Genomic DNA, 16042 nt, shown 5'->3' with positions numbered 1-16042 from the left:
GTTTTAAATTTTCATAAAATTTATTTAAAAAATGACAGATCGTTTGTTTCCTCAGATGTTACGAACAGAATTCAAAAGCTAAAAAAGTACGGTACAAAGAAAAAGATAAGTATATAGAAGCAAAAGAGATAAAATACATAAAGATAAAGAGCAACAATAGGGTAGTGTACACATCTATCAGTAATATATAGATCTAACTGTAAATACAATTTGTCAATACAGAAAAAAGGGCGGTACTTACATTATGTTACGAAGTCCAACTCACAGTCATAAGTTTAATGGTGAACTATTCTAGTGTAACTGATCATTTAAAAGTAAATAAAAATTTTTTAGTTTATTAATTTCCAATAACACTAAAATATTCAGTTTCAAACCTTTGTTCTTAACCTAAAGTACTTTGAAATTATCATTAAAAACAAGATTTTCATTAAGTTACACGGGTTTAATTAGAAACACTCTTGTTATTGGAAAAACATAATCTGCGGTCCCTTACACATTTTTCAAAAGATCTACCAGTCTATGTAAAATAAACCTATCATAAAAACCAATTCAAGTCTGTAAACTCATGAGTTTACAGACTCAGAGCTCATAGAGGGAGTTGCAAACTTTCATGAAACTCCCTGGTTTGTGAACTGAAGTTATAATTTGGAGCTAATTTCACTTTTTTATTTAGGTAAGACGTGTGATTATTTGATTAGTTATCTTGATGTTAAATTGAAATGTTAAAATTTGTTTCTTTCATCCAATTTTGTTTTTTTAAATAATTGATTGGTTTACATAATTGATTTATTAATTTTTTTTATTTTAATTAATTATTGATTTAAAAATTTCATTAAATAATTAATGTAATGATAGTGATAGTAAATTTACAGAGTGATATTTAAGTATGAGAACAGCTTTTACTGCATATGTGAGAAATATTTGAAGGCAGGAAGAAATGTGGTTCTCCGTAGTTAAAATAACTCTGCATTATAGTGGGATTTTAATTTTTGTCAGCTATCTTGGATCCGCCATATTGAGTCAAACTTAATTTTTTTTTTTAAATAAGAAGGTGGACATATGACACATGATTTCGACATAAAATTTTACAAGAAAAACAATGGGGATATCCGTTTTTATGTTAATGCCTTCGTTATTGAGTCATAAGCATTCAAATTTGTAATGACGGAAAAGTCGTATTAACAATAAAACGAGGTATAACGCGCTGCATAAACAATTTTATTGCATTTTATGTACATAATAAATACAATAACGAACTTTAAACAGTGCTATAATATTGATAATAGTAAACAATAATTAATAATTAACAACAAATTAAACGGCTATACAACTGATATTATTTAGTTTAAATATTACAATATTAAAATAAATATTACAATTTTATTTTCTTCATCCTGTTCCATCTCTACATTTCAAAACTGTCAATTCATTCCTTTTTCCCCTCTTTCTTCCTCGTCTGTGCTTCCTTTTCATAAAACAAGATTTGCTAACTCATATATTTTCTTAATTTATTTTCTTACATATTTTTAAATATGTTACTTCTTTTATAGTGTCTATTGCTGATGGTTATTTGACAGTCAAATCGGCTATCTTGATTTAGATTTTAAATAAAAATATTTTTTAGCGAAATTTTTATTCCAATTCAATATATTGTTTGTTGGGATCACCGACTAGTAATTTTTAAAATTTACTTACATTAGAAGTGGCTTCTATTTCAAATAATCATAGAAGAGACATTTTGTTTCATTATTGTATCAATCAAATTATCTTAAAAAAGTATTAATGACGTAATTGGGCGTTTATCTACTTAGAATTTGTACATATATTTATTATACTACAAGGAAAAATATATTGACTATATTGTGGGTAAACTGAAATTTCCTGTTAGATGAAATAAGAAACGGGAAGTTATTACATTAGATTAATTAATTTTTTCCTAACTGTTTGTTTGAATTACTCTTATCCGTCTTTACATTTTTTATAATTGACACATTAATAAATTAAGTCTAGTAAATAAATTTGACTACGCTTCTAAATTTTACAATTTAATTTTTAGGTAATTAAGTTGATCGATTCTTTCACCCGCTCATCATTTGTAGTTTATAAGAATTTGCTTTATGATTAATTAATCATATAAGCTCGATGATTGTGCATGGGAATATGAAATGGACATATTTTAGCTTATGAAAAATGATATGTCTGAACGGGATTCGAGCTTGAAACCTTCTAAATGAAAGGCCGAGACGCTTCCTTTCCGCCACTGAGGTAAAAAAATATTTCGGCCTGATGAATCAAAAATACGCACACTATCACATATAAAATTATAGTCCAATACGTCTATTGTTAATTAAGGCTCTCAATGTAATGTTATCTTGAAAACTTGTGAAACAGTACATTACTATCGCCTGCCTTATCTTTATGTAAATCATTTACAAAATGTAAAACGACGAACCAATCGTTTTTTTAGTTACATTAAAAGCCCTTCATTGGAGGTAAATTTATGTGATTATTTTATTACATTTATCCCACACTTTTTTGAACTTCATGCAAATGTATTTAATTTAAAAGCTTGTATCAGAAATTTATGTTTCTATATTTAGAATGTTTTAAATTTAAGATATTAAAATATATTTACATAACAAATTGTAAATTTATTAATAAAATCAACAAAAGAATGGATATTTTTAGTAACATCCAAATTTAGCTCAATATGACGTATACTTCCAACATTTTGGTATAATGTACTAATATTTTGCGCGTAAAGTTGAATCTGTTAGCTTTTATAAAAAATTAATAAAAAATAAAATTTATTATTCTAAGCTACCCCAGCTTTTTTATTTTTTTAGCGTCTTCATTATTAAATTATATTAATTTATTTTAATTTTCTTAGTTTTCACTTTTTCTATTCTTCCTTTAGTTGTCCTTACCTCTTTGTTGTTAAATTCATTCCTTTAGTTTTTCCTATACTTATTTTCATTTCACACTCATCTAGCAGCTTATCTGAGATGTTTTATATGCGACACAGACGTAAGGGAAACTGAGATAGATAATATTCGTACAGGCATTACTTTTGTTTAGGAGAAAAATATTATGCTATGATTAAACAATTTTTCTTTAATTATTAAACAACAAGCTTATGTTGCGGATTATGTAGCTAATAAGAGATAAATTTCTTAATCTAAAAAATAATTTTAAAGAATTAACTTATCTTGGGTAAGGTTTACCATTTATTTATATAATAAATAAAGGCACTTGAGACGTAAAATAAACTTGATGTTAGAGAGAAAATTTTTATATCTGAGCTTACACTTTTCGTTCCGTCAAAATAAATATTTAAAGATTTCAGTATTGTTTCCCTACTTATATTTTTACCATTAAAAATCTTTCACTATTAATTTCCTTTATTGTTTTATATATAACGTATTTTTTAACTTTTTAATTCTATTTTATTTTTTTTAGTATAAAATACATGTAGGGTTAGAATCCCCGCTACGGGATGCTAAAAATTACGATTAATAAGTCTCAAGGGCAATAGTTTAAGTTAGCAGGCGCTGACTTAAGAGTGGACAATTTTTAGTGGCTCACTATATAGTAATTTCATTCATTCTAATACCACAAAAAAATTGTCATCATTTTTCATTAAATGATGCCTCGACGGGAAATTAATGAAAATTTTAAACAATATTCTTGATTAAATAATTTTTATTTATAAATAAATATATTTGCTATTAAAAAAAGATAGCAGAGCTTTACCTGCTATATTTTTTTTAATAGCAAATATATTAATAAAAAATATAGCAGGTAAGCTACACTGTTATTGTGGGCGAAGCCGCGACGGATGAATGCTAATATATATATATATTTTTTTTTATAAATAAAATAACAAGTAAGTGATTTATCAACGCCCAGCAAAAACTACTGAAGATAAATTGATGAAAATTTGTGGACACTTACGGTGTTAGTGCACATTTTGAAAGATTTTTTGAAATTCCGATTTTAAAGGATTAAAAGGGCGTAACAATGAATTTATTATTATTTGAATTTCTTGTTAACAAATGAAGATATCAACTTGATTTTTGATGTGTGCAATCTTCATGTGAATACTTAAAAACCATTTTATATATAGATTTTTTAAACTTGACCTTGAAAGGGGTGAAGAGAATTAAAAAATTTTGAACAATGATTACAAATTTTCGACTATACTAAACGAGATTTAGATTTGCAAATAACCTTCAGGTAAATATTTAAAAACAATTTCAGGTTTTATTTATCTCGATTTTTTAAGGGGTGCGACGGTATACGGCACAGCGGCTCAACCAATACAGCCACTGTCATTGTTACTATATATGCGACTCAACTGGCTCACGTGCCACCAGTTACTTCAATAAAAAAACATAAAATAAAAAAAAATTGACCGCGGCGGGAAACGCAAGTAAACATAAAGCTTGGGCAAAGCCGCGGAACGGGAACGCAAAATATATTTGTTTATCAAAAGAAAATATATTAACAAAATTTTTTTTCTTAACGTGTAGAATAATGTATTAAAATTATTTCTGTTTCAGGGAAGAATAAAGAGGACGTTTAAATAATAATAACAATATAAACAAATATGGTGAGTAAATTTTAATTCTATTACAAAAATGTTTAATAAAAAGGCGATGAATCATGATAACATTTTATTTATTATTTATTCGTTGATATATATTATGTAACAGATTAAAATAGTAAAGAAATTAATAATAATGAATTAAATTATTACAAAATTCTATGCTAGCATAACAAACAATATTTAGCGGTATTGCCCAAATAATTACACTGGGTGGCTCTTGTGTTAAACCACAACACAGTCGCTTTTATAATATATTAGCTGACCTGGTAATGCTTTGCCATTGCCAGATTTGATATATATATATATATATATATATATATTTATATATATATATAGATAGATAGATAGATTAAATGAACACAGATGAAAGTTTGATAAAACATTAAAAAACAGAACATTACGGAACTTCACAAAATTTAACTTTTCTTTTTTCCCTTCTTCTCTTCTTCCCTTCCACCTTTTTCCTTTTCTCCCTTTTTCCCTTTCTCCCTATTTCCCTTTTCTACTTTTCGTAAAAATATTTATTTTCACGTTACTAGTATATGTCCTGAATATGAGCCCAATCGGATCATAAATACAATTTTTCGAAATATCTCGACCCCAGCGCTACCTAGCGGGTCCAAACAAATTCAGAAATCTTCGCAGGCGTGCGCACAACAACTCACCAAAGTTTCATCGCAATCGGATGAATGGTTTAGGAACACATACGGGACAAACAGACAAACAAACATTCATTAATATATATATATATATATATATATGATTGTATTAATATATACAGTTGTAAAAAAAATAGTTCGTAAAAAAAATGTTTACCATTATTTAATGTTATAAAATCTTTATTTAAATGGAAAAAGTAAGACTAGAATAATATAGAAAGTAACGGTTGATTTATTTCTTGTTAGTACAAAAGTGGAGAATGTTTTTGAATGAGGATGTGAATATTATATGATTAAAAAAATCCCTTTCGGCACGCCGGAAGGCGGAGGTAGATTTCACCGGTGCTAAGTAGGAGATAAAAAAGATCTCCAACTTAAAGTTAAGAAAAACTTCAAATTTACTCAATACGACAATGGTTGCATGTGAAAAAAATGTCACATGTTTAGCATGTGACAAGCCTCATCTTCTTACAATTCAGCAATATTTTGGTCATCCCTTGCCGTAAGGGTAGTTCATATCAAAAATTCTTTCAAACAAAAGTTATATATAATGTTTAGAGAACTAACGACCACTTTAAACCGATTCGATACTGTGCCGATTAAGGGAGGTATGCTTTTTTGTCTTCGAAACCCCATTTCTTCCACTCCACGGATCAATAGTTGGTGATATCAAAAACCTTTATTTAGATAAGATTTAGGCCCTTATCCAAAGAATAGTAGGAACTTTAAATTAATTCAATAATTTACATAAACAAGAATGTTATAGCGATATTTTGTTTTTTTGGAAAAAGCTCCCTCCCATATTCCGATTTTGCCCATTAACGAATTCGACCGAGATTTTAGGTCGTTATATTTTATACATCAATTTGAAAGTGACTCAAAATTACGGCAATTATCGTGTCCAAAAGAAAGTGAAATATATATATATATATATATATATATATATATATATATATATGTATATTTATTTATTTATTTATATATAAACTTTTGAAGTGACGGTGGTTTTGGGGTCTGGGGGATGTGAAACGCAAAGATATGTCGAAATTTTCTGGAAGCCGAATCATGGTACCCATTATAATAGGTATCTTTCTTATGAAATCTACCGAAAAGGACTGAAAGTAATATAATACAAGTGGTTCACGAAGAGTATAAAAATTTTCAGAAATTTTTCACTGGAAAAAACAAAGAAAAAAATTCGTTTAAATACAGGTTCGGAAACGCTTCGTTAGTGAGTGTCAGCTGGCGAAAGATTTCGGTCTTATATCTACGACTTCAATAAAATTAAATCAGTTTGTAATTCTTGGGACCCAAATTAAGGGGTAAGTTTAATGATTTTAATTGAAATCTAACCTAATACGTTTTGAAAAATAGTTCCCAGAATTGTATTTTTAGTAGTTTGCCAAAAATCTGGGATAAAAGTCTAAAATATTTTATTTTTTATTTTTTGTAGTAGCGAAAACTTTTTTAGTTTAATTCTTATTTTAAATCTGCCCCATTTTGGTGTATTTTGTTTAAAATAAACCTTTAAATCTTTATGTTCGCATTTAATTTCGTGAATTTTATTCATACCATTTTACTCAGAATAAAATTTTCTACAAGTTTTCAATTTTTATGTGTTTATTAGCCATTTAACGAAGTAATTTTAAGCCAAACCTAAATTAGTATATTTTTCCAGTCCAATCTTTTGGCTTTTATTCATGATATTTCGAAAATTACTAAAAATTACTAAAAATTTTGAAAGCTATCTTTTAAATTTCATTAGGTCAGATTTCATATAAAACCAGTAAATTTAGCCCTTAATTTGCTTCTCAAGAGCTACAATCTGGCTTAATTTTACTGAAAGCGTAACACTCAGACCAAAATCTTTCGTCAGCCTACACTCATCAACGAAGCGTTTATGTTTATACGATTTTTTTTTTCATTTTCATCAGTAGAACCTGTCCTGAAGTTTGTCATATACTTTGTGAATCATTCTATATATGTTATCCATTGGAGCAGATTCTCGACGGTAAATCGTACAACAGTTTTATTTTATTATCAAACAATTCCTTGTTTGTGGCTGAAGGATATAAGCTGGCTAATCCAAAAAGCAAATCTGCGCTATAATGAAACTTTTCACTAATACAAAATCCACTAGTGATAAATAGGTCATAAACATCTTTCTTGGTTACATTTTTTTAAGAAATTCCATAATTATTAATTAAATTATTTATTTTGAAAATTTTTCAGAAACATTAAGTAATAATTGAATTAGATGTAATTTGATTTATAAGATTTTTTTTGGAATAAGTTATATTAATGGTTCCGCTCTTTCATTCTCAGAATAATTCTTCTAACCTCCAAATAATTTTTAGATTTTACTGCATAAGCTATCTATTTTATACATTCCCATCTTTCATTTTACAATAGTTTTTATCTTATACACCAGATTAATAAAACCTGAATATCTTTATACAACCCAGTAAACTAGTTTCTTTCTTTAAAAAATTCAATCACAAATTTTTTAAATGATCTTACTTTAAGAGGTATAAAGACGTTTTAATTTCGAATTTTATCAAACAATCTATTTTTTAAATTCATACTGTATCGCCATATATGGAAGACAGGTGGCCCTTCGCATGGTCTTTCTATTTCTCCAATTTACAACGGGATATAAACAATAGAGAAGATAAGTTAAATCAATAAGGATTTAAAAAAAAAAAAAATAAATATAATAGTAATTTACACGAAAGCTAAACACATATTTGCAGCGCGTGCACCATGTCTTCTACTACCAAAAAAATTAAACTTCCACAAACACGAGACCAGTAGAGAATTCAAATGAAATGTGGGTTCATATACGTTACAATGTTAATAAATTTTGGGAAAATAAAAGTTTTTTTTTACAAAATTTCATGTGAATTTTAGTGAATTTTAAAAAAAACTTTAAGAAATTTCAACCACTTTTTTATTGCGTCTGATATTAAAATTATTATAATAGAAAGTAATCTAGGTGATCTACAGCATCGTTTCATAACAGTTTTAATCATACTTTTTAAACATTTTAAGAAAGGAAAATTTTGTTTAATTTTTCTTGAAAATTATTTCAATAATTAAACAACATTTCTTCGATATAAACAAATGATTGGAAATAAAATAAGCCCAATCTCGATTTTTGTTTGTTATTATACAGCAAATTATTAAGGTGCAAACATTTATCAGCAAATATACAACATGCTGATGTAATAGTTTGTTAAAATGTATTTAAATATTTTTTTATTGTATATTTTCCATTATTTTGCTAGATAAATATGAATGATTTTTAAACAGTTACGTAAAAAATTTTCGATTTTTTGTCATTAAAATGTTTCTGAATTTAATACGGAATCACGTAACGTAAAGAATAATTAAATACTAGATTACATGATTTGGTAGAAAAATGCCAAACACATGTCTAAAAACTATTAAAAAAACTGTACAACTACAGATCGACTCAACTGAGCAAACAGTATTAACTCAGCTGTACATTGAATTCAGATTGAATGGAATTGAAATATTACTTCTATTCTAATATTTATACTCGTATTAAGCTGAAAAATGTGATTTAAAATAAATTCTTAGCACAAATATTTTTTTTATTTACTGAGATTTTTGATTGTGTGTGTATATGTACCATCGAATAACTAAGATTTAATGCACTATTAATTATTCTGTAAATGTATGTCGCCGGTTCGTTTATGTTAATCAATAAATTCACTGTTAGTTTATAAATGTATGTTTAATTAATAATGCATATAGATTTACATTATCTACTTAATAATTTTTATATTATTAGTTAATAAATGTACATATTGACTGATTAACATATATATTAGAATTACTAACATTATATTTGTACTTGTAAAAACTCATCTACTCAAGAAATTAGTTTAAACACAACAACTAAACAAATACAATTACAACCCAGAAGTATACCTTCATTTAGACGTAATGCTTTAGATTGACAACATTATTTCAATATATTTAATGATTTGACACATTCTAGAAATGATTAACACAATGGCTCAAGTTGTACAATCAGTTGCATTTAATTGAATCAATTAAAATAAATCGATCCGTAAAACCTAACAATGGTAGTAAGGTTAATTCAATTCAAATACATGGATTTTCCGATGCTTCCGATGATAAGAGCTATGGCTGTTGCATCTATATACGAACTCTATTCGCTAACCGTACAATCTCATCTAATCTGCTTTGTTCTAAATAAAAATTAGCTTCCTTAAAACAAATTACATTACCAAGGCTTGAACTCTGTGGTTGTTTACCAATTTGTTATTGTAGGTGTGATGATGAAATGATGAAATACATTTTATACAGATTTTACAACAGAATTATATTGGATTCGTGGACAATCATCTAATTGAAAAGTATTTGTCGGTAGTAGAATTTCCGAGATTCAACGAAATACTTCAACTGCTAATTGGCATTACGTCAAATCTTCTGAAAATCTAGCTGACTTATTGTCTAGGGATTGTACTACAAATCAATTACTTAATATGTCACTTTGGCGTCATAGTCCTTATTTGCTTTTACAATCATCATGCCATTGGCCAAATAATCACAATATTAGTATTAAAAATTATAATATGAATTCTGAATGTTTAACAGAAAAACGCAGAACTATGTCAATATCATTTGTATCTACAGTTGTATTCGATTACACAGAAAGATTGTCATCTCCACATACTTTAATTAGCACATTCAGTTTTGTTTTAGATTTCTTCACAACGTTAAATCAAAACAATCTGAACGAATCAGTGCTTCCCTAACTACAAAGGAACTAAATAATACTCTAACTTTTTCATACAACAATCACAATACTTGTATTTCGGTAATGAAATTAACAATCTTAAAAATAAGTTATGGCTAATCAAAGCAAACTTATATCACTTGATCCATTCTTGGATAATTTAGGTTTACTTCGTGTAGGAGGCAGATTACAACACTGTATTATATTACCGTATTAAACAATCCCTAATTTTACACCCAATTGAAAATATTACAAAATTTATTATTAATGCTGAGCATTTGCGTCTTTTGCATTTTGGTGTTCAAGTAACACATCATTCATTAAGTAAAAATTTTGGATAATAAACGGTAGAAGAATTACTTCTTCTATCATTCATATATGATATGTTTTCGAAATTTTAATGCAAAAATCCAGGTTCAACAGCTTGGTCAGCTATCACCTTCCAGAGTAATCCCTTTCCGACCATTCTCTACTTGCGCAGTAGACTACGGCGGTCCAACATGATTTGTCATGGAGTTCAGTTGTCTAAAACTTTGATTAAATCTTATAACGCGCTTTTTATATGTCTCACTACCAAAGCTATTCACTTAGAATTAGTTTCTGACCTGACTTCACAGTCGTTCATTGCAGCATTTAAAAGATTTATTTCAGTACGGTATCCCTACTCAAGTCTTTTCTGATAATGGTTCCAACTTCCGTTGTGCCGAAATATCATTTATAATTTATTTCTACTTTAAAACTCAGAAAAACTTAAGTCAGACATTCAAGCATTCTTATTTATACAAAGTATAACCTGTTCATTTATTCCACCCTCTTTTCTCGACTTTGGTGGTTCATGGGAGAGCGCAATCAAAAGCGTCAAATATCAAATGCATCGCGTAATAGGATAAACAATTCTTACTTTTGAGGAATAATATACAGTTTCAACTCAAATTGAAGCCTGTCTAAATTCCCGTCTTATTTTCGTTATTTCTACAGATCACAGAGATCCAGAAATTTTATCACCGGTACACTTTCTCATTGGATATCCACACACCTCTTTGCCTGAACCCAATTACCAAAAAATTGATATTATCCGCTTAGGCTGTAGGAAACTATTCCAAAAATTTGTGTAATATATTTTTTGAGACGATGGTCTAAGGACTATTTACATTATCTTCAGTAACGCAATAAATTCCGTTTTCCTTCCCATAACATTTGTGTTGGAGACATAGTATTAATCACAAACGAAAATTCTTCACCCATGCATTGGAAACATGGAATTGTCACCCAGGTTTATCCGGGTTCACAACCCAGTAAGGGTTGTTGGTGGTACATACCGTTAATGGTCAATTTGGGAGACCTGTGCATAAATTATGCCTATTACCAATCTCTAATGATTGATTTTATATTCATATACTTTATTGTTATTATAATATCGTTTGATTTATTTTCACATAGTATGATTGTTAATATGTTCATAAATATTGTATTACTATAACAACAATATTGTATTACAACTAATCTGCATATTTATATTAATTTATTTGTGATTTCACATTCATATTATTCTTATATTCCTAAACAATCTATGTAGTTACGATACTACTTACATACATACACACAGGCATATAACATATATATATACATACATATAATATGTACATACACATTATATGTTTTATTTATTTATTTATTATTGTGGTGCATTAAGACATCATAGATGATTTATTAATTGGCTTGTATGAGGAATAGATTTCCCAAGATTTATTTATTTAATATTTAATCAATTTACTGAAATTATGTACACAAATTGTCAATGGAATGAGTTGCTCACAATTGGATACATCTTCACAGTAGATACATGAACAATACTTCAGGAGAAATCCTAGATCTATTATGATTTTAGATACAATTGAAATGTTCAGATCGTTGATTTAGATCAACTTATATATATATAAGTCGATATATATATATATATATATATATATACACAAAGAAAAATATGGTTTATAAAACAAGTTAAGATAACTGTGAGCTTTACTATTATTATATAATTATTATCAATATGTGATAAGGAATGTGAATACAATTTCAAAATAAATTGTAGATTACAATATTTACCAACTTAATTATACTATTTATATAATGAATATCCATAATTAGCAAATTTTATGATAATTAAAGTTTATTTAAAGTAAGGTTTATGATAATTACATAAACTAATATTATTTGTTATTGTTAAGGTACAACATTATAGATTATATTATTTACTTATTCATAATTTTATGATTCATTTGTTTACAATTATATTGTTAATTTTATAATCATTCATAAAAATTAATGTGATTACAAATCAATCATTATTAATATTATTATTGTCATATTTTCATTGTTAATATTGTAAAAAAAAAAATCATCAGAATTTTTGACGGGCAGTTATGTTAAGACTCATGTATCTTTTTCTTCTTATTCATTTGTAAAAGTAAATAAGTATATAATCTTTCTATTTCTTCTTATTCCTTTGTAAGAATAATTTTTTTTTATATTCAGCTGGCCGATGTTACCAGCTTATATTTTACAGTAAAAATGTATCTAATTTATTGCATTGTTCAGTCTTCATCTACACTTCATACTATCATCTTGTACATGCTAATCAACTCATAGCACATTCAACAATGTAATATTTTATAATGTAAAGATTGTATTAAATTATACTTATCATGGCAAAAAAATGACTATTATTTATTTGAATTATAAACCAACGAAATTAACATATAGAATTAGTACACCTAACCGAGGTAATAAACCAAGATGGTTATTGATTCGAACAATATTATTGATAATAATTAGTTAACTACTATACATATACACAATCAGAGTAGCAAATAATTAAGTTTTTATAATTTTTCTTTACATGTCTCTTTGCATCCCTCCCTGATAATCCGTTTCATATGTTTCTGAATGGAATGAAACTTACCACTGCTACATAAATATTCTGTAAAAGTCTTAATAAGATTAGCTGGATTATTTTGTATTACAATAATTTTAATATCAGAGAATAAAGAAATGGTTTAAGTTTCATAAAATTTTAGAATTTTTAATTAAAATTTAGTAAAATTTCAATAATTTTCATAAAATTTAAAACTATTTAAGTCACTGGATAAGTGATAAAATAAAAAATTCTGTGAAGAAGTGTTATAGTACTTAGGTATTAAACACACATAATATTGATAAATACTATGTTTTATTTAGTTCAGTAAAGGAGAATATATTTTGCTATTATATAAATGGAAGCGAATGCACAGTAACGGTAAAAGAAGAAAAATAAAGCGGATGGCTAGCAACAGATAAGAGTTAAAGAATTGACCAAACCGTACTCTATTGAAGCGAATGACATAAAGAGGATAAAAGCCCTACTATAAAGAAACCTTAGTTTCGAGTTTCGCTGTAAGTTAACCAATACCTGTTTTTTTTTCTGTTAGAAAGTAAAAACAGGTTTTTTTTAAAAAATATTTCATTAAAATCTATTAATTATTATCTCTGAATGCAGTAATACGCGTATTAGCGCCTTTATTTTTAACCTGAACGTTTTTGGATTCAAATCTCGGTCACACTTGTCATTTTTATACGAGTAATAAAGAAATATCTTTACAGCTTCACAAGCCAATAGGATTGCATTATTTCGGTCACGTAACACTGGCTCCTACCCATCGCTGCTTGTAATTCCATTCTTTTTTCTTTTAAGAAATTCCCTTTTCCCTGTCAGGTGTGATCAACCTAATTTTTTATGGATTAAATATTATTTAATATATATATATATATATATATATATGTAGATATTTATTAAACTTGAACTAAATTCTATGATTTTGAAAAATTTAACATAAAGGTAGGATTATGAGTAATTATGTTAAAAAATTTAACATTAATAGTAGTACTATTAATGTTGAATTATTTTATTGATTGTTGGAGTACGATGATCAGAACCTTAATAATCCAAGTCATAAAATATTTTTTTTAAATTATGAATAAACTGCTGTGGAAATTTTGAATGCAAAGTGGAAACTACCTTGTTGAATATTGTAATCTTTATACAAGCTAAAGGTTTGATTCCCATCCACAGTGACATAATTTAAAATTATTTTTATCCTTAGAATATCACTTATGTGACTGAGGTTATTACTGGATTAAGTACCTCCTGTACATAATTCAACGGTTATGAAAATGGTTGAAGTCAGATGATGGCTACATTCGTTATTGGATTGCAAACGGTGCCCCTGAGTTGATGCACGGGCAGTGCATCAACTGCCCGTGCAAGATAGCACTAAACATGCATTGCCTTTATCATCAAAAGTTTGAGGTCAATACCTCCAGGTGGTAAGAGTGGGACTTTCGAGGGTCAATTTCCTCAAAATTTGCTAACATAATCCCAAAATTAAGTTCAGTACATACATGCGTGCTTATTTTACCATTTACAAAAAAAATTTCTGTTTCTCAAAAATTGAAAAAGTTGTCTTTTTATTTATTTTATATTTTTTAACAGAATTTTTCAAATGACTTCTTCTACACATATTAGTAGTGTTATCGACCCGAAAAAACTTAAGAGGCAAATGTTGGGGTGGGAAGCTAATAAAGAGTAATAAATTTATATTTTTTTATAGTTTTTTCTTGTTTCTTTAAACTTTTAGTAATATTAAAATTTTAAGTAATAAACTTTTAATAATAATATTATGTATAATAAAATTTCATCATAATTTACCCTCACCCCCAAAAAAGATATCTAAGTAACTTTTTATTTGTTATACCAATGTTTCCCAAACTGTGCGCCGCGGCCTCTTCACAGGGCGCCCTGAAATATTGTAAAACCTTGATAACTAATAGAATCAGGTCATTTATATTTGGCCTAACTAAACAAAAAAAAAAAAAAAAAAACAAAGTGAGAAGATAAAAATATCTAGATCTTTTTGTGTAGTTTTTTTACTTGACTCTGTATAAATGTAAAGAAAGTCGCAGGCGCAGAATATTCTAGCGAACGCGAGCCGGCAACGCTGCGCCTTCTCGATCGCACTAGACACGTCGAGGTGCATAGACCCTTCGCGACATATTTGGACTGTTCTGGAAGATCTTGCGGAAGCATATAAGCAAGCGCTGTCGGCTTGATTCAGTCAGTCGGTTTATAATCTAAGTCTGAGTTTATAAATTAAACTCAGCACTTCATATAAATAAACAGTAATATAAGTTAGTTAATGTAGTGTAGCTAGTATTATATTACTTCTTGTTTGTTGTGTTTGATAAATAGTTTTGTGATTTTTTGCTCTTGTGTCTTTAATGATGGACCGATTTTTGAACAGTAAAAAATGTAATAGTGCAAATAAAGAAAGTATGTCTTCAACCAGAGACATGACTGTGAAGAAACGAAAATATCGTAAATATGATGACGGTTATTTAGAGTTTGGTTTACGTCAACAGAAATTAATGACGAAAAGAGACCACAGAGTGTGTTGTGTATGAAAGTTTTGGCAGCGGAGTGTATGCTGCCAAGTAAATTGCGTGCCATTTAGAAGCTAATCACCACAGTATGGTTGGCAAACCTGGTTTTTTTTTGCCAGTTAGGTAAGAGAACTGAAACAAGAAAAAAATTACATTTTCTAAGACTACATCAATACCAAACTACGCTTTACTAGCATGTTACAAGGTAGCTTAAAAAATCGTGAAATGTAAGAAGCCTCATACCATCGTAGAAGAACTTATTCTACTGGTTGCTGTATATATGGTGAATATCATGGTTGGTGTGTCTGCTGGAAAGCTGCTTTTAAAAGTACCTTTGTCCAATAACACAATTAGTCGGAGAATACAACATACGGCGGAGGATATGAATGATTAATTAATTGAAAAAATTAAAGAAGTGGAATTTGGATTGCAGCTAGTTGAGGCTACGGATAACAATAAGGATGCTCATTTGATATGGTACGTATGGTTTATAGATGATAATAATATTAA

General features: G+C 27.9%; 1 protein-coding gene across 3 annotated transcripts in view; it reads left to right on the top strand.

The window, feature by feature from the left end:
• Positions 1 to 16042, top strand: part of LOC142322917 (parathyroid hormone/parathyroid hormone-related peptide receptor-like) — a 496010-nt gene that overhangs the window by 138279 nt on the left and 341689 nt on the right. For all 3 annotated transcript variants that reach the window (XR_012755963.1, XM_075362004.1, XM_075362005.1), the window contains exon 2: positions 4563 to 4612. Coding sequence is in view for 2 of the 3 variants with exons in the window: in XM_075362004.1 (XP_075218119.1) it covers positions 4610 to 4612 (3 nt within the window). In the remaining variant the exon portion in view is untranslated. The remainder of the gene's footprint in view (positions 1 to 4562; positions 4613 to 16042) is intronic.

Source organism: Lycorma delicatula, chromosome 4, assembly GCF_047948215.1.
Source record: "Lycorma delicatula isolate Av1 chromosome 4, ASM4794821v1, whole genome shotgun sequence".
Classification (NCBI taxonomy): Eukaryota; Metazoa; Arthropoda; class Insecta; order Hemiptera; family Fulgoridae; genus Lycorma; species Lycorma delicatula.
Note: the sequence above shows the minus strand (reverse complement) of the source record. Positions and strands in the feature narration are given on the sequence as shown.